We start from the raw sequence: 16,709 nt of genomic DNA, 5'->3' as shown, positions 1-16,709 counted from the left end.
CTGTTTGGTGAACAGGGATTCATTTGCTCCAAATACAAAAGGTCCCTGAACTCATTTAGAACACAAAAGCAAATTATAATCATTTTAAGGCAATGGAATTCTGAATTATCATAAGCTAATATTTTGAGCTTTTTCTGCATCTTAAAACACACACATCCTTGTTTAAGATTCAAACCTCTGGACACAATTATGGTTGACCAGTAGGCTTTTTAGCTGACAGATGACCAGCTGACTTGGAAACCAGTTCTTAAAACCTCCAGAGAGCAGCATGCTGATATTCCTGAGCTCTCGGCTCTAAGATTTTTCACATCATTTTTACAAAAGAAACACCTCAGGTGTACCAAAGCTTTGTGTAATGAAATCTTTCAGAGCAGCCAGAAAAATATAACTCTTCCCCACCTGGATTCAGTCGTGGGTTAGAGCACATTTAATTTCAAGTCAATAGTTTCCCTGCACATCAGCACTTAAGGGATTAAAGACAAGTCTAGTTTTGTTGCCCTAAATGTACTGTTATTGTTATCAATTCGTGCAGCCTTGCAATAAGTTTTCAATAAATCTAAGATTAACTATTATTTTCTTGCCTATAAATAAAATATAATCATCTTAAAAATCAATGAAGGGAAAACCATCATATCCATTAACCTGGCTCAGAATCCCTTCAGGCTCTTGCTGTGAAACACAGTGCTGCGGATCTTTCATTTTATTGAGCTATATCTCTTTGTATGGCAACCAGCAGGCAAAAGAAAAAAAATATCTAATCTAAAAACCAAAGACTATGAGGTTTTCTAAAACCACTAAGGTAAGGGCTGAATATTCTTTTCTGCCTGAGGTTAATTTTTTTTTCTGCTTTAATTTGCAATCATGCAATAAAAAAAGGGGGGGCATTGCCTCAAGTAGCTAGTGGCTTTATTACCATCTCTCCTGCCAGTCTCCACTTTTTATCACTTCCAAATCCTTTGTTTTTAAAGTCACCTGCACAACCCTGCAATGTTATAAACACCTTCAGTTGTCTTCACCAACTGTCATTTCGTACCATCTGCTGTTAGAATCTCAAAAGCAGTAAGGCATGGGGGTCAAGGCCACTTTCTCTCAGGAAACTAAAAAACAACAGAGCCAAGTCATTTAGTTTGGAGTTTTTTTCCCCTGTCAGCTTTACTACACCCTGGAGTGGACATTTTCCTTGCCTTTCAGTTGCGAATATTCCTCAAAAGACATGAACTTCACAATAAGGTAACCACACAAAAACAAGGTTTTATAGACAACCCATTATCTACGAGCAGAAGGAGGTGATTAGTCATCTGCTCCACTTGAAATAGATCCAAAGAATTCAAGCTAGTACTGCAAAGAGAAAAATGCATTTATGTCAGGATTCCAGAAAGGGAGCAATTCTGCCTTAATGTCATGGGTATCAGCACAACCTTTCAAAAGGCTGTAAGGAATCTCAGAAGTCAAGCAGCAAGGAATTGACCCAAGATTCAGTATTTTTTTTTTTGCACTCCCATACCTCTCCCACCTGAATGATCAACTCTTCTGATCATTCTTCGGACTAGAGACAAAAAGGACGACCTTCTGTTTTTGTTGGCTACTAAAAATGGTCAGTTCGGCTGGGTGCAGTGGCTCCCATCTGTAATCCCAGCACTTTGGTAGGCCGAGGTGGGTGGATCACTTGAGGTCAGGAGTTGAAGACCAGCCTGGCTAACATGGTGAAACCCCATCTCTACTAATAGTACAAAATTAGCTGGGTATGGTGGCAGGCACCTGTAATCTCAGCTACTCGGGAAACTGAGGCAGGAGAATCACTTGAACCTGGGAGATGGAGGTTGCAGTGAGCTGAGATTGTGCCATTGCACTCCAGCCTGGGTGACAGAGACTCTGTCTCAAATTAAATAATAATAATAAATAAATAACATTAAAATGGTCAGTTCAGTTAAACTAATTCAACCGCATATACCAGATATGCTGTCTGAAGACTTAATCCTTCCTTAAAATGAAACTGACTTACCATCATATTCCCCTTTTTATATTTTCTACAAACCATTACAAATTCACATAAAATTCTTCAACCTGCAAGAGACCTAGTTTACTCTCAAGACAGTTCACATACAAGTCCAAGTTTTCCCCCCGTAAATAAAATATAATCATCCTAAAAATCAATAGGAGAAAACAATCAGAACCATTAACCTATCTCAAAATCCCATCAGCCACTTGGATGAACCACACAGTGCTCAGCCTTTCATTTTATTGAGCTGTATAATTCCTTGTATGGCAAATGGCAAGGGAGAAAAAAAAATCAAAGACTCAGGTGTTGTGTTCTGAAAATCAGAGAGAAGTGGGAAGTTGATAGTAGATTTTGACCCTTTTTGATTATAGAAATAAATAGATTTTGGAAACCCCAGAAACAATGGTTTTGAGCAACTGGACAGAGGTTAGTTTGGTTTAGCTTCTCCCTTTGAAAATGCTTCCTCATAAGCAGTTTATAAACCTGGACTTCAATTATTTTTAAATTGTCAAAAATTTTTCTTTAAGATTTAAGGGAAAAAACTAAGAAGAGGTAGAGAAAAAAATTGATTATAAAAGTGGAAGTGTGAGTCAAATGCACTAAAAAGACAAGAGTAATTTAAGATAGACCCTGTATGGTGATGCAGACCTGTAGTCCCAGCTATTCTAGAGGCTGAGGCAGGAGAATTACTCATGCTCAGAACTTTGAAACCAGCCTAGGCAACATAGCAAAACCCTGTTTCCAAAAAAAAAAAAAAAAAGAAAAAAAAATGACTGGTTTAGTCTCAAGTCTCAAGCCTGTAATATTTGAACTGAAATGAAGATGCTCACATGAAGCTGATTGCTATTTACCACTGCTCAAGGGTCACTTCTTAATTCTCTTCTTTTCCACTGAAATTTGTTTTGTAAAGTTCAATAATGAGGAAATTTAGAAACTGTCACTGGACTTTTAAAATCTAATTTCAACTGTTATTTTAGATTTGTGGGTACATGTGCATATTTGTTACCTGGATATATTGCAGGATGTTAAGGTCTGGGGTATGATGATCCCATTACCCAAGTGCCCTTGCTCCCTACTCACTCTAGTAATCCCCAGAGTGTATCGCTGCCATCATTAGGTCCATGAGTACCTACTGGTTAGCTCCCACTTATAAGCGAGAACATGCAGTATTTTATTTTCTGTTCCTGTGTTAATTCACTTAGGATTATGGCCTCCAGCGGCATCCACATTGCTGCAAAGGACATGATTTCATTCTTTTCTATGGCTGCATAGTATTCCATGTACCACATTTTCTTTACCCATTCACCATTGATGGTCACCTAGGTTGATTTCATGCCTTTGCTATTGTGAATAACACTGCAATGAACATAAAAGAACATGTGTCTTTTTGGCAGAATGATTATGACTGGATTTTGAACATCTAACTTCATTAATGTAAGTAAAGTCAAATAATAAATTATATCTCATAGATATATTCTTTTAAAAAAATAGCCTTCTTCCTCTTCCTTATACTCCCTGCCACTTTGGGAAAAAAATGGAATACCTCTTCATTTAATACAAGGATAAAGTAAATAATTTTCCTGTGGTTTACCTAATGAGCCATGAACATGTTAAAAATATAAGGACATCATTATAATATCCACACAAAAACAGTCAGCTCTGCATGGGATGAGAAAAGGAGCAGCTTAGTAATTAGTCACTATAAAAATTGAGAGAGAGTTTTTGTTAGGATTTTGAGGACAAAAAAAAACTCACATTTTTAATATCTGGGTAATACTAAGTTTAAATACTACGTTTAACACATTTTGCTATATATCTCTACCACCCAGTTTAATAACACAACATTTGGAGAAAGAAAACTACAAATGGCCTCCTCAGTAAGAAAATAATAAAGAAATAACAGAATCGAAAGTAATAACAGAATCTAAAATACAAATGCTATTTTCCATAACTAAATACAAAAAAAATAACATTTTTTATCACTTCCAATTTTAAAGTTTTAAATTACATCCTATGCCAAACAATTAAAAGTGTTAAACAAAAGAGAGAAAGAGAGATATTATTCTTTACCAGCAGTTAGCATATGGCCAGATATTTAGCCCATTTGCATTTATGGGAGTGATCGATCTTTTGTTTTAATCTCAGTTTATGTTTAGTATTTATTATAAATTTTTGTTGTTTCTTCTATTCCCTTTTCATAAATTTTGCTGGCTTAAGTTTCTCTTTATCTTTCCCCTTTCCCTCCCTCTCCAGGTAATCTGGAAATTAAATTGTGCTTATTGATTTCACTAGTGATGCCTAATAACGGTAAGTCTCAAATATACTTTATTAATGTATCAACATTATTTAATAACTGTATCATGCCTGCTCAGTCACTGCTTCCTCCCCTTTTACGTCTCCCACTAAAAGAGACTGTTAGAGTCTCTTATTCCCCAACTCCCCATTTCCCCCACTGAAAAGGGACTTTTACAGTGCTTTTTCTTGCCTCAGAATTTTACTTAGGTAGTCTATAAATTTTAATTTTAAGCTATTATTAGGTTATCCCTTTTGGAGTTTCTCTATTGTTGAACTAAATCTTTATATAATAAATTCCCAGTTAATTTTTAAGCACCTACTAAGTCTTAATTATTGCAAGATTTGTTACCACTTTTCCTCTTCTCTTTATTTCCCATTCCTGTGAAATGGGTAATCTGATTCCATTAACAAAAAGTTGGAAGCCGTCCTCAAAAGCTTGACTTAAATAGGTGACTGAGTGGTATATTTTCCAATGCCTTGACTTGCTCTTACTCTGACAGATAAATAGATAGGTAAAGAATCTCTGTTTAGCAGTTCTTTTTTTTCTGATTTCTTTAAAATTTATGATCTTTTCTCTGTAAAAAAAAAATATACAGAATGTTTGTAACAGACTGATTCTCTTTCCTTCACAATTTATCTTTAAATTTCACAAGAATATGTTGAGTTGTAAGTTTGTTTGTTTTCATTAATACTCTTTGGAACTGAATGAATCCTTTCAATTTAAATATTCAAGTTTTCTTCAGCTCAGGAAATTTTCTTCAATTATTGTTTAATTATTTTGTATTAGTCATATTTTTGCTGTAAACATGCTGCCCAACCTATAAAATCTTACTGACTTACAAGCAGCCTGTTCAAGTCTGTAAGTTGGCAATAGATCAGCTGGTCTTGACCTATGGTAGGCAGCGCCTTTGGGAAGTAATTAGGTTCAGATGAGGTCATGAGGTTAGAGCCTCCATGATGAGATGGATGACTGCCCTTGTAAGAGAAGAAAGAGACACCCGAGCTGCTTCTCTCCACCATTGGAGGATACAGAAAGAAGGCAACTCTCTGCAAACATGAAAGACTGCCTTCGCCAAGAACCAAATCTGCTGACACCTTGATCTTGGACTTCTGAGCCTCCAGAACTGTGAGACATAAATGTCTGTTGTTTAAGCCACCTGGTCATGTATTTTGACATAGCAGCCAAAGGTGACCATGACAGCTCTGAAAAATCCTTTTTATACTCTAAATCAGGCGTCCCCGAACTTTTTACACAGGGGGCCAGTTCACTGTCCCTCAGACCGTTGGAGGGCTGCCACATACGGTGGTCCTCTCACTGACCACCAATGAAAGAGGTGCCCCTTCCTGAAGTGCGGCGGGGGGCCAGATAAATGGCCTCAGGGGGCCGCATGCGGCCCACGGGCCATAGTTTGGGGACGCAGTTTGGGGACGCCTGCTCTAAATGTATCTCCTTGAGAGTCATTACTTGTTTCTTTAATTTCTCTCCATCTTTTTCATTAGTTCTAATTTGATAGTACTGTTTCTAGTCTAGATCTTCAATTTGGTCTTCTTCATCAGGTGACTTAGTCTTGAAAAATTAGTTATGCTCTCTCTGTGTCTGTACAGGGCTGCGTCTTCTCTCATTGTTACAATGGGTCAAGTTGTTCATCTCTCTCATGGAGAGTGAATCTGACTAGATCAAGCAGGAGAAAAGTTTCTGTTTTTATGGACTAGCAGCATAAACTGGTAAAATGTCATCCTTCTGCTGACACTTGAAAAAGTCCTCTCTACTCTCAGGGCTATCTTAGTCACCTTCTAGCTGCAAGACCTAGAAATACTTCAGCATACCACTGTGGTCCTCTTTCAAAGGTCCGAAGTTTACAGATCTAGGAGCTCTTCCAGGCTGAACATAGCAAGCCAACAGATGTACCCTTTACGGAGACGCCTTGAAATCTAGGATCTTTTCCTAAATCCTGAACTAAGGCAAGCCTTCACCTTTTACACTGGTCCCTAAATTTTTTCTTAATGATGCCATGAAGTCTCACCAATATGGTAGCCATTTGCTATGTATGACCACCAAGCACCTGAAATATAGCTAGACTGATATGAGATGTCCTGTAAGTGTAAAATACACACCAAATTTGAAAGGCATTGTACAAAAAAAGTAAAATATCTTCTTACTGTTTTTATATTGAGTACGTATTAAAATATTTTTGACATATTAAGCTAAATAAATTGTTTTTTAAATTATTTAAAAATTGAGTAAATTACTGAAACTAATTTTTGTTCTTTATCTTTACCTTTTTATTTTTTTTTCTTTTGGAGATGGAGTCTCGCTCTGTCACCCAGGCTGGAGTGCAGTAGCATGATCTTGGCTCACTGCAACCTCCGCCTCCTGGGTTCAAGTAATTCTCTTTCCTCATCCTCCCCAGTAGCTGGGACTACAAGTGCACGCCACCACACCTGGCTAATTTTCTGTATTTTAGTAGAGACAGGGTTTTAGCGTGTTGCCCAGGATGGTCTTGAAATCCTGAACTCAGGCAATCCACCCACCTCGGCCTCCCAAAGTGCTAGAATTACAGGCACGAGCCATGGATCCTGAACTATTTTTATCTGTTTTAATGTGGGAAGCTGGAAAATTTAAAATTACATATATAGTCTGCAGTGCGGTTCACATTATCCTTGTTTTGAACAGCACTACAACAGAGACTGAGGCCCTGTCTTGCTCAGCTTCCCCTGAAAGGAGAACAGTTCAGTCTATCCTTCAGGCTTCACCAACATAAGGGGAAAAGGATGGAAAAGAGGTTGGGAAAAGTACTTAGACAACCTACATCCAAATGACCTTGTCTTAAATGAGGACACGTTTTGTTTCTGTCATTGAGGTTTATTCTTACTACCATTTATGATTTTTATTTTCTCAAATTGGCATTTTGCTTTCAAAAACAGGAATAATTCCTAGGAAAATAATACAAATTGGGAAATTCAGCTTTCAAAAGTATTTGTCATTTAAGGATACTGAATAAAATATATTCGATATCCAAATATACATGAAATGTTAATAACAAATTGCTTAAAACTTTTAGAACATCCAACTTCTGCTTGCACAGACTCATGGAGACATTTAACATTTCTGCAACTTATACGGAAAAATCTATGTCCAGTGTGGTTACAGGTATACTCTTAATAACCCGAGCGTTTGAGTAATTCACACTAGAGAGAACTGTCAAGTTTTAGAAGACTGAATAATAGTCCTCACAATTTTGAGGGGGTTTAAACCATCCATAAAGGAATGTAAAATAACTGAGGGACTTGATTTTCATTCAGTTTTCATCACTTCACTCTTCCAAATTTAAATACTTCTCAAATAAAAAAATTAGAGATTCGCACGGATTATTCAATAAGCTTTGATCAGTCCGTGCTTACAAGGCTCAATCATCTCTAAGGTTCTAGTGATTACATGTCACGAAAAACCCAAAACAGCACTAACTGGCTAAGCACACAAGCTGCTGAAGTACAGGAAATGTATCATTTCCCTGCCACACCCTTTTTCGGCTAACACTTGCAGTCTTGCTGATGTCTTCCAGGTTTAGGGGTTTCTTCTCTTCTCATTCTTCAAGGTTCCCCCTTAGCTTTACCTGTCCTGAAAGGACACCATCTCCTAAGACTTACCCTTTCTAACTTCTTCTCTAAAGTTTAGTATACTTTTTCCCCCACAAACTCATTTCCGTTGTTGGGAAATATCAGAATTCAATGGTGACTCTTCTGTCACTATTGTGAAAATTTAAATATCTATGACTTATGTGACGTATTCTATAGGAAACACCAGCAATTTGAGGCAACTGTATTATTTTGTAGCACTGTCAAGACTTAGCCTAGACATGTACCAAAAGTTTAAAGACTAAACTAAAATTTTCATTCAAAAATGAAAGCAGTGACTATAAACAATAGTCAACTCGAGGAAAGTTGACTTGGTGAAATTTAAAATAATAAGCACTCAGACAAACCCATATGTCTAACACTCTGATAAGCAGCTTCTCTTTTACTTACTTAGGTACTTAGCAGACTGCAAATTCAGAAACTGCAGCTATGTCAGAGAGTCATCTGAGCACTCTTTAACTTACAATCCAGTTAGAGTACATGCTGAAGTTTTGCCTCCTAAGCTAACAAGGTCTTGATGCATGGTAGCATCTGTTTCTCTCTAGCCTTCAGTCTCCTTACTGACCCATTAACTGGTCATTCAACATAATGACTAAGTTCTGACATTGCTATGATGTATCTTCCTATGGCTGAAAATGTGATGAAGCTTTGAGCATTCTTCCCTTGTTACTGGATATTCTATTTTACTGAATGCTCCAATTTGGGGTTCAAGTCCTAACTCGGCAATTTGCCAGCTATGTGGCATTGGGCAAGCTACTTACTGTCTCTGTGTTTCAGCTTCCTTATCATCATGGTGAGGATAATAAACCCTATCATAGATTGCTATGAGAACTAAAGGAGTGTGTGAATCATGAAGAACACTGCCTGACAGCCAAATAAGGATGCAGTGGAAGCTGCTCATGGGATATGGGATATCCTGTTACAGAGGCCACTGGTTCCCAAGGTTGGAGGCATATTAGAAGCAAACACTGATGCCTGGGCCCCTACCCAAATTAATAAGTTAGAATATTTGGGCGTAGGTCCCAGATTTATGAAAGATCCTATGGCCAGCACATCCTCAAAAATATTAATATCTGTTTAATTGCTATTCAGTGTTTACTGTGAGCCACGCTATGTCTCTGATGGCTTTATTTAGGTGTTGTCCCCTGAGCCATGCTCCAGAGAGGATAACAACACCCATAAGCCATATTTAAGATGTGAGTCTGAGAGTCCAGTCTGCCTATGTGGAGCTTTCCCAGCCACCACAAGCCGTGACTGGAAGGTTGAAACTGAGAGTATAATACTGGGGTTCAGGGTGCCCTCAGCTCCCCTGAGAGGATGTTTCTCCAGGTACTTGGTCTCCTGCCCTCTGAAGAATGAGAGTTGGGACCACGGTGCAGTGCACAGTAAATGCTGGACTCAGAAATGTTTGTAGAAAGTGATTTTCGTAGAGAGAGAGAAATAGGAGGAGAGAGAAAGGAACAGCTAACTCTCACACTGAGAGAGAATCCAGAAAGATGGAATGCAGGAGAGGAAAGCAGCTTCCACCCTGAGTGGAAGGGAATAGAGAGGGATGGAGTTTAGGAGGGGAAGACAGGCTTCCACGAGAGTGTGGAAGGGGATCCAGAGGGAAAATCCAGGAGAGAGAAAGGCGGCTTCCACGAAGGGAGTGTTCATGGAAGGGGACCCAAACATGGAGTCCGAGGGGTGTGGAAGAAGGGGACTTTTAACCTGGGAGGAACCCCCACCTTCTCTAAGACCCCAGGCCAATGAAAGAAGTTCCTTAGAACTTCCACTGGGATGGTTGACTCTTAGTTTCTTTCCATGCCAGTGAAATTTAAACATATACCTTTGAGTCTCCGGGATGGAGAGAGATGGGAGCGGGGCATGGTGCTAGGAAGATCTTGCCCTTAAAACTACACCCCCTTGTGGACCCAGAAAGAACACCTTCCCTCATTCCCCCCTGAACAGAAAAGCCCAACTTCTGTTGCAATTAGGACATTGATTCTCTTTAACTCCTTCCTGCTGAAATGAGGTGTGGAAGCGGCTTTGCAGTAGAGGTTTCCTCCAGTGGGGAGCCTTTCAGGGGTGCAGGTTGATTTAAAGATCCACAGTAGAGTTCATGAGCCAAGGACATCTGGGGTTCCAGCGGCAGGATTATCTGTGACCTTATGGTTCTAGAAGAAATGAATGTGACAAGCTGGTTAAAGATGAGAGGCCCAGGGGCCAACAAATAGAGAATGGTTATAAACGAGCCTAGGAGAGAACAGAGCCAGGTTCTTGAAGGTCTTTAGCCCTGTGTTTGATTCGTGAGTTCTATGTTCAAAACAACGCTTAACTGGTTTACAAAATAGCAGCATTTTGCCTAGAAAGAGACGGGTTCCCTTCCCACTATGAAAACAATACTGAGTTTGAGAGAGAACAAAGTTGAGGGTTATAGTCCTGTTGATGTCAGGATATAGATTAGACTTATATGTGGTTACTTCCCTGAGGATCTTGTTGGAAAAGCAGATGTAGATTTTCTGATGGCTCTCAGGTGGATGAAGGGTTGTCGCCTGGAACTTCAGGCTGTGGAGTGGAGAGTCTGTGACTTTCCTCAGGCGGTATTCAAGGCTTCAGCCAAGTGTGATGAATCCATGAGTCTATTTCCACTACCTTAACTGCGGTTGGAGTGGACAGAATGACCAAAAATGGTCCTTCCCAGGATGGGCCTAGAGAGGGAGAGTCTGAGGGGAGAGAATTAGTAATCACCAAGTCTCCAGGGCAGGAGAGAGATACTGAGAAGGCCATGCAGTGTCCAGGAGAAGACTGACCTCCTGGATATCTATGGTCAGCTTTAGCCAGGGCTCTGTGGGTGTGATGGCTCGTGCTGGTACTTGTTCCAGGCACCCTCAGTCCTGCCATTGGGTCATCTGGTCAGACACCTCAGGCCCTGGGAACCTTCTTCCCCTGGGACAGTGTGTTTTCCAGTGATTCCCTTGGCACAGCGGGCATGGATGAGATGGTGGTTTATTCCTCTGGGGACAATTTCTTATAGAATGTCCCTTTAGACAGCACTGGTAACAAGTTCTGCCAGACTGGTGGCTAACCCGAGCCTTTCCCTCATTTGAGCCCCTGGGGTCTGCTTGTCCAAAAGCCATGACTGAGCCTGATCTCTCCTGTTCCTTTCAGCCTGTTCTTTCTGGTCTGTATTATAAAACACCGAGGTTGCCTGGTTCAGTAATGATTCTAGACTCTGCTCTGGTCCCCAAGCCAGCTTCTGGAGCTTCCACCTGATGTCTGCTGCTGAGTGAGTAATAAACTTGTGCTTTAGTATTAACTGACCCTCAAAGGCGTCTGGTGATTGAGGGGGGGGGGGCGTGGTTACTTTCTTAAGGCCTCCCGTAATTGCCCAAGGAAAGCTACTGGATTGCTTTCTCTTTCCTTTGGGAACTACGTTTTCCACTCGGCAGAGGGTAATTTGGCCATGCTGTTTGGCAGAGAAAAATAAGCTGCTTCTTCCTTAAAGACTGTGTGCTAAGTTGGTCCCAATTTTCCGGTATACATTTTAATGGAGACCTGGGCTTGGGAATAGAAGCACCCCCCATCTGAAATCAAACACAAGTGATGCCCTCATCCCCAGGCTAAAGAAATTACGGCCACTTCCACCTGAGGCTTCCCCCAGGTGAAATGGGTACTGAACTGATTGCTGCGTTTGCAGCCACTGCTTGGCTGGCCGTGAGTTCCCCCGCCCCGTGGCTTTCGGTTGCCATGTTGACTCCCACCAGAACCATATGCAAGGTTGGGCCACTCCTGGAGCTGCTGCCCACACAGGGATCTGCGGGCGGCAGACGTCCTGGGGAGCCTTTTTACTCTGCTGCTGGACTGGAGAATGCCAGAGAGGCCTGCCAGCTCCATGGGCCAGGCTGCCGCACGCCCGTGTCCCCTGCAGGCTCCGGCTGTACCTCGCCTCTCCCCGCTGTTTTTCTCTGGCTGAGGTCTGCGTGCACTGGGTTTCACCCCGGGGACTGCTGCTCCAGGCTGGCAAGGAGCCCACCCCACAGGCTCCTGCAGGTTTTGGTCCCAGAGATAATACCAGAAGGATAGAGACGGAGAGGGAAAGCAGAGAGAGCACTTCAAGGTAAAAACAAAAACAAAACAACAACAAAAAAAAAACTGCACTTTTAATTCGGCTGTCCCGCGTGCTTAAGATGAGCTGGGCTGTGCTGCTGCTCCGATTCCCGCAGCCCTGCCTGGCTGCAGCCGCTTCAGGTGTTCTTACAGAGGCAGGGCAGAATGGAGTCACTTTTACTAATGGTTTTGAGGTCTTTTTCTCTGGCCGTATCACTTTCGTGGTATACCCCACTCCTGGCTGGCTTGGTAAATGTAACATTGGGGTTCAGGGTGCCCTCAGCTCCCCTGACAGGATGCTTCTTCAGGTTCTTGATTTCCTACCCTCTCAAGAACGAGAGAGGGAACCACGGTGCACTGTGCAGTAAATGCTGGACTCAAAAGTGTAGAGAGAAAGGCAGCTCCCACGAAGGGAGTGTTCGTGGAAGGGGACCCAAACGTGGAGTCTGAAGGGGTGTGGAAGAAGGGGACTTTTAACCTGGGAGGAACCCCCACCTTCTGTAAGACCCCAGGCCAATGAAAGGAGTTCCTTAGAACTTCCGCTGGAGTGACTGACTCTTAGTTTCTTCCCATGCCCGTGAAATTTAAACATAATCCATCAAATCTCCCAGATGGAGAGAGATGGGAGGGGGCATGGCACTAGAAGTTCGTGCCCTTAAAACTGTGCCCCCTTGTGGACCCAGAAAGAACACCTTCCCTCATTCCCCCTTCTGTTGCAATTACGGACATTGATTCTCTTTAACTCCTTCCTGTTGAAATGGGGTGTAGAAGCGGCTTTGCAGTAGAGGTTTCCTCCAGCGGGGAGCCTTTCAGGGGTGCAGGTTGATTTAAAGATCCACAATAGAGTTCATGAGCCAAGGACATCTGGGGTTCCAGCGGCAGGATTATCTGTGACCTTATGGTTCTAGAAGAAACGAATGTGACAAGGTGGTTAAAGATGAGAGGCCCAGAGGCCAACAAATAGAGAATGGTTATAAATGAGCCTAGGAGAGAACAGAGCCAGGTTCTTGAAGGGCTTTAGCCCTGTGTTTGATTCGTGAGTTCTGTGTTCAAAACAACACTTAACTGGTTTACAGAATAGCAGCATTTTGCCTAGAAAGAGACAGGTTCCCTTCCCACTATGAAAACAACACTGAGTTTGAGAGAGAAGAAAGTTGAGGGTTATAGTCCTGTTAATGCCAGGACATAGATTAGACTTATGTGTGGTTACTTCCCTGAGGATCTTGTTGGAAAAGCAGATGTAGATTTTTGATGGCCCTCAGGTGGATGAAGGGTTGTCGCCTGGAACTTCAGGCTGTGGAGTGGAGAGTCTGTGACTTTCCTCAGGCGGTATTCAAGGCTTCAGCCAAGTGTGATGAATCCGTGAGTCTATTTCCACTACCTTAACTGCGGTTGGAGTGGACAGAATGACCAAAAATGGTCCTTCCCAGGATGGGCCTAGAGAGGGAGAGTCTGAGGGGAGAGAATTAGTAATCACCAAGTCTCCAGGGCAGGAGAGAGATACTGAGAAGGCCCTGCAGTGTCCAGGAGAAGACTGACCTCCTGGATGTTTATGGTCAGCTTTAGCCGGGGCTCTGTGGGTGTGATGGCTCATGCTGGTACTTACTCCAGGCACCCTCAGTTCTGCCATTGGGTCATCTGGTCAGACACCTCAGGCCCTGGGAACCTTCTTCCCCTGGGACAGTGTGTTTTCCAGTGATTCCCTTGGCACAGCGGGCATGGATGAGATGGTGGTTTATTCCTCTGGGGACAATTTCTTATAGAATGTCCCTTTAGACAGCACTGGTAACAAGTTCTGCCAGACTGGTGGCTAACCCGAGCCTTTCCCTCATTTGAGCCCCTGGGGTCTGCTTGCCCAAAAGCCATGACTGAGCCTGATCTCTCCTGTTTCTTTCAGCCTGTTCTTTCTGTTCTTTATTATAAAACACCGAGGTTGCCTGGTTCAGTAATGATTCTAGACTCTGCTCTGGTCCCCAAGCCAGCTTCTGGAGCTTCCACCTGATGTCTGCTGCTGAGTGAGTAATAAACTTGTGCTTTAGTATTTACTGACCCTCAAAGGCGTCTGGCGAAGGAGTTTGGTGGGGGGCACTTGCTTAAGGCCTCCTGTAATTGCCCAAGGAAAGCTGCTGGATTGCTTTTTCTTCCCTTTGTGGACCACATTTTCCACTCGGGAAAGTGTAATTTGGCCACGCTGTTTGGCCGCTTCCTCCTTAAAGACTGTGTGCTAAGTTGGTCCCAATTTTCCAGTAGACATTTTAATGGGGAGTTGAGCTTGGGAATACAAGCACTCATCTGAAATCAAACACAAGTGATACCCACACCCCCGGTTAAAGAAATTACAGCCGCTTCCACCTGAGGTGTCCCCCAGGTAAAATGGGTACTGAACTGATGGCCGCATTTGTAGCCACTGCTTGGCTGGCCATGAGTTCCCCCGCCCCTGCGGCTTTCGGTTGCCAGGTTGACTCCACCAGAACCATGTGCAAGGTTGGGCCTCTCCCGGAGCTGCTGCCCACACAGGGACCAGTGACTGGCAGGCGAATGTCCTAGGGAGCCTTCTTACCCTGCTGCCTGGGACTGGAGAATGCCGGAGAGGCCTTCGAAAACCATGGGCCAGGCTGCCGCTTGCCCTGTCCCCTGCAGGCTCAGGCTGTACCTCGCCTCTCCCCGCTGTTTTTCTCTGCGTGCACTGTGTTCCACCCCCGGGGCTGTGCTGTTCTAGGCTGGCAAGGAGCCCACCCTACAGTCTCCTGCAGGTTTTGGTCCCAGAGATAATATCAGAAGGTTAGAGAAGGAGAGGGAAAGCAGAGAGACAGCTTCAAAATAAAAAAAAAAACAAAAATCCCTGCCCTTTTAATTGTGGCTGGCCCACACCACTAAAGATGGGCTGGGCTGGCTGCTGCTCTGTTTCTTGCAGCCCTGACTGGCTGCAGCTGATTCAGGTGTTCTTAAAGAGGCAGGACAGAATGGAGCCAGTTTTACTAACAGTTTTGAAGTCTTTTTCTCTGGTTGTATCCCTTTCCTGGTGTACCACTCTCCTGGCTGTACCCCTCTCCTGGCTGGCTTGCTAAATGTAATATTGGGGTTCAGGGGTTTAGGGTGCCCTCAGCTCCCCTGAGAGGACATTTCTCCAGGTTTTTGATTTCCTACCCTCTCAAGAATGAGAGAGGGGACCACGGTACACTGTGCAGTAAATGCTGGACTCAAAAGTGTTTGTAGAAAGTGATTTATTTAGAGAGAGAAACAGAAGGAAAGAGAAAGAAACAGCTAACTCTCAAACTGAGTAAGAGAATCCAGGAGAGGAAAGCAGCTTCCACCCTGAGTGGAAAGGAATAGAGAGAGATGGAGTTTAGGAGGGGAAGACAGGCTTCCACGAGAGAGTGTGGAAGGGGTCCCCAGAGGGGTAATCTGGGAGAGAGAAAGACGGGTTCCACAAAGGGAGTGTTCCTGGAAGGGAACCCAAACAGGAAGTCTGAAGGAGTGTGGAAGAAGGGGACTTTTAACCTGGGAGGAACCCCCACGTTTTCTAAGACCCCAGGCCAATGAAAGAAGTTTCTTAGAACTTCTGCTGGGGCGATTGACTCTTAGTTTCTTCCTGTGCCCTTGAAAATTAAAAAATAAACCATCAAATCTCCCAGATGGAGAGAGATGGGAAGGGGGACATGGCGCTAGGAAGTTCTTGCCCTTAAAACTACACCCCCTTGTGGACCCAAAAAGATAATACCTTCCCTCTAGAGTTTGAGAGGAAAGAAAACACTGGTCAGTGAATGAGGAAGGAACACCCTCTTCCTTGATTTCTTTTCCTACACTGCTCACACTTGCTCCATCCTGGATGAATTTGTAACATAAGTGTTATACCTCAGCTTTACAAAATATATTTAAAAGCCTAACAGAGTTGCTCCCACTGTTAGTCTTTGCATAGTTATTAGTGTGGATGCTTTAGGAAAGAATATTAATATTAACCTTAAGGCACAACTAAAAGATTAATTTTCTGCAAAAAGTTAACACATTCTATAATACAGTAGAAAATATAATTGTGACATACTGTAAGTGAAAAAAGCAAGATGTAGAACAATGTGAACATTATTATCCTATTTCTCCAAAAAAACTTCTGATTAATATTATATACAGATGTAGTCATGTATATTCACTCCAAAATATTATCGGCTCTACATAAATATTCCAACTGCACCATTAACATTCTTTTTAGTTCCTGTACATAAAATAAGAATAATTTTTAAGTTTCTAAAGTATGATGCTTAAAATGACCTCTTTATGACACAAAAAGTGGAAAAACAGGGCTATCATAATTTTTTCAAGAGATTCCCAAACCTAAATGTTCATGTTGTTTCGCAAGCTTCTTGATTTGCCTAAAAGCATGCTTGTCACATTTGTATATTTTATTGAACTTCTATTAAGAATATATAATCCAGATGTTCCTTGATTTCCGAAAGCAGTTTTTCTTGAATCTGAGTTTGTTTACATTACAAGAGATTCTTTTTTTTAATGAAAGAATCAAAGTCATGTTACTTTAAAGCACAAATTCCTCTGTGAATTTATGATTTTATTAAAAGTAAACTTGCAGCTCTTCAGATGTACCCATCACGAAAATATATTAGGTGTCCGCATTATTTTCTTGTAAAATATAGTGACTAGATTTATGTTCAGAAATCTCAGAGGCAGTCATGCCTTC

The 16,709-nt window shown here is 42.2% G+C and overlaps 1 protein-coding gene across 7 annotated transcripts in view; it reads left to right on the top strand.

The window, feature by feature from the left end:
* Positions 1–16,709, top strand: part of CDIN1 (CDAN1 interacting nuclease 1) — a 1,267,257-nt gene that overhangs the window by 845,498 nt on the left and 405,050 nt on the right. For 5 of the 7 annotated variants that reach the window (XM_074394131.1, XM_074394127.1, XM_074394126.1 and 2 more), the window contains 4 exons: positions 3,394–3,433; positions 4,253–4,306; positions 11,081–11,198; positions 13,917–14,034. In XM_074394131.1, the coding sequence (XP_074250232.1) occupies positions 14,021–14,034 (14 nt within the window). In that variant the 5' untranslated portion in view covers positions 3,394–3,433; positions 4,253–4,306; positions 11,081–11,198; positions 13,917–14,020. Of the gene's footprint in view, positions 1–3,218; positions 3,434–4,252; positions 4,307–11,080; positions 11,199–13,916; positions 14,035–16,709 lie in introns of those variants that run through there. The other 2 variants (XM_074394132.1, XM_074394128.1) reach the window with 2 other exon arrangements.

The sequence above is a fragment of the Saimiri boliviensis genome, chromosome 2, assembly GCF_048565385.1.
Source record: "Saimiri boliviensis isolate mSaiBol1 chromosome 2, mSaiBol1.pri, whole genome shotgun sequence".
NCBI classification, from domain to species: domain Eukaryota; kingdom Metazoa; phylum Chordata; class Mammalia; order Primates; family Cebidae; genus Saimiri; species Saimiri boliviensis.
Note: the sequence above shows the minus strand (reverse complement) of the source record. Positions and strands in the feature narration are given on the sequence as shown.